Here is a 2,419-nt window from a genome sequence, read left to right as displayed (position 1 = left end):
TCGAAATCAAGACAAAACAGTTAAGTCGTGACTACTAACAGCGTTGGTCGTGTATCCGGTAATGATGACGATACGAATTCTACTAATATTATCTGTTACTACTACCGACAGAGATATTGTTTGGACTAAAGCCAGACGTGCGCCTGCGTGGACGAATATCGTACGCTACTCTGTCTATCGCGCGTGTCATGAAAATGTGACCTCCACCTATGACGCTTGCTTTTCTCTTTTCACAACCGATAGCTCGATATCAATTTTGAACCTGTATAATGTTTGTGCATGCGCACATATGCGTATGCGCGCGCACAGGATATATCAAGCTAAAAAAATTTATGCGATACATTTAAATCAATAAATTACAAATTCTCTTTTCACAACAAAGTTTTCTGACTTATTAAATTTAAATATTCGATGGAAATAATGTAATGATATAAAAACTTTAATTGCAGCAACCAAATTCATATTTTAATAACAAAGTTCTCTATAATTTTGTAATAGAAATGCTTTCCTAAATACTAATTTTCATTAAAAATTTTAGATAGAATGTAATGAACAAATTATAATCGTAATTTAATAAATAAGTATCAATGTCATATAAGTCATAAATGACAAATAAAAATAAAAAATATTAGTGAAATATAAAATGGAATTTTATTTCTTCTAAAGATGAAGAATGACATATTAAGTTTATGTCATAATATTTCTTGTACAAAATCAAATTATGTATATACTTTTTCTACTACTATTTTATATTAACAATAATAGAGACCATTTCAAATCATTTTTCAGCATAATAACAAAAAATAGATACACAAAATTAGTTTATTTTCTCCAAGAAACGTGTACATCATCTGTCCTATATCTCTGTACACAAGTTGTTTCTGTCCATGGAGTATGCCCTTGGCTCTTGAATTGAAGTAATCCAGCTACAGCAATCATCACACCATTGTCTATACAAAACCGTTCATCAGTGGCATAAAGTACTGCATTTCTTTCCTTACACATAATTTTCATCATGTCTTGTAATCTTTCATTACATCCTACACCTCCAACAATTAATACTTCTGATGATTTTACATGGGCCATTGCTCGTTCTATAATATTATAAAATATAAAATATTTGTGCCATTTCACATAATATCTGTTCTTTTCTACTTATAACATAAGAAATAATAATACCGGTAATTTCAATAAGCATGGCAAATACTGTTTCTTGTAAAGAAAAACATAAATCCTCTGAAGTAAATTCATTTGACTCAAGCCAAGAAGAAAGGTGTTCTTCTATGTAACTTAAAATTCCTGAGAAAGACACATCCATTCCTTTTACTACATAAGGTAATGAAGCTAATTTTTTTCCTCTATATACATAATGTATTATATAAACAATGTAATTAATGCATATAAAATAGTATTCTTATTCTAACAAAACAACTTACTTTTTTGCTAATTGTTCTATATTATATCCAGGACTAGGATCATTGAAAGTTTTAATAACCTTGCAAAACGATCTAAACAGTTTCCAACAGCAATATCAATTGTTTCACCAAAAATACGATATTTTTTATGAGAATATGCAATGATCTGAGTATTTCCACCAGAAACATATAAAACAGTTGGATTTACACTATTTGTTATCAATCGTCCCATTTCTATGTGACCGATGCAATGATTTACTGCAATTATTGGTTTATTATATAATTGAGCAACTGTTCTTGCTACCAATGCAGCAACTGTTAATGGTGCTCCCATTCCTGGTCCTTTTGTATAACATATCACATCCACATCTTTTAACGTTATTTTTGCTTCATCCAATGCTTTTTGCAGAATATCGAGGATATGTTCCCTGTGATGTTGTGCAGTTTCACGAGGTAGGAATCCTTTGCAAAACAATCTTTAAAATATTTTACGGTATAACATTTTAAATAACAATAAATAAAATATATAAAATATTTTTGTTATCAAGTTACACACATAAAAAATTATGAAAGGTTAAGTTTACCTTCGCCTGGTGGAGTAATATACGTATGCCGTACATTTGATAAAATATTTTCATCTTGAATAATTCCAATACCTAATTTATTTGCACTACCTTCAAATCCAATTGCAATTGTCATTTTTATATTTTTATGTTTAATTTTAGAAAATGTTAAAGAATTTATATGGTTAGTAACCATTGGCACATAGGTAAATAAATTAACCAATAGGAAGCATAGATACCATGCGCAGTAGAATCATATTTATTAAACTTTACCTGACTTTCATTTATATATATGCTATAGGTAGAAAATAGTAGAAAAAAATATCCCTTTAGATATAAACAAATATAATTTATTTTATAAAATTTTTATAAAAATGTTACATTGTAAATAAACCTGAAAGTAAAAATCATTTATGGGTAACGTAAGGAATTTATGAATTA

At 28.6% G+C, this 2,419-nt stretch overlaps 1 protein-coding gene across 1 annotated transcript; it reads right to left on the bottom strand.

Annotated features, from left to right (window-relative positions):
• Positions 1–822: 822 nt before the first annotated feature.
• On the bottom strand, positions 823–2,114 carry LOC143221435 (putative tRNA N6-adenosine threonylcarbamoyltransferase). Its single transcript, XM_076446884.1, is given in 5 exon segments — positions 823–1,094; positions 1,180–1,358; positions 1,437–1,482; positions 1,485–1,877; positions 2,000–2,114. Coding segments are annotated over 5 exon segments (1,005 nt in total).
• Between the last annotated feature and the right edge of the window lie 305 nt (positions 2,115–2,419).

The sequence above is a fragment of the Lasioglossum baleicum genome, unplaced genomic scaffold, assembly GCF_051020765.1.
Source record: "Lasioglossum baleicum unplaced genomic scaffold, iyLasBale1 scaffold2390, whole genome shotgun sequence".
Classification (NCBI taxonomy): domain Eukaryota; kingdom Metazoa; phylum Arthropoda; class Insecta; order Hymenoptera; family Halictidae; genus Lasioglossum; species Lasioglossum baleicum.
This window is presented reverse-complemented; position numbering and strand designations above follow the sequence as displayed.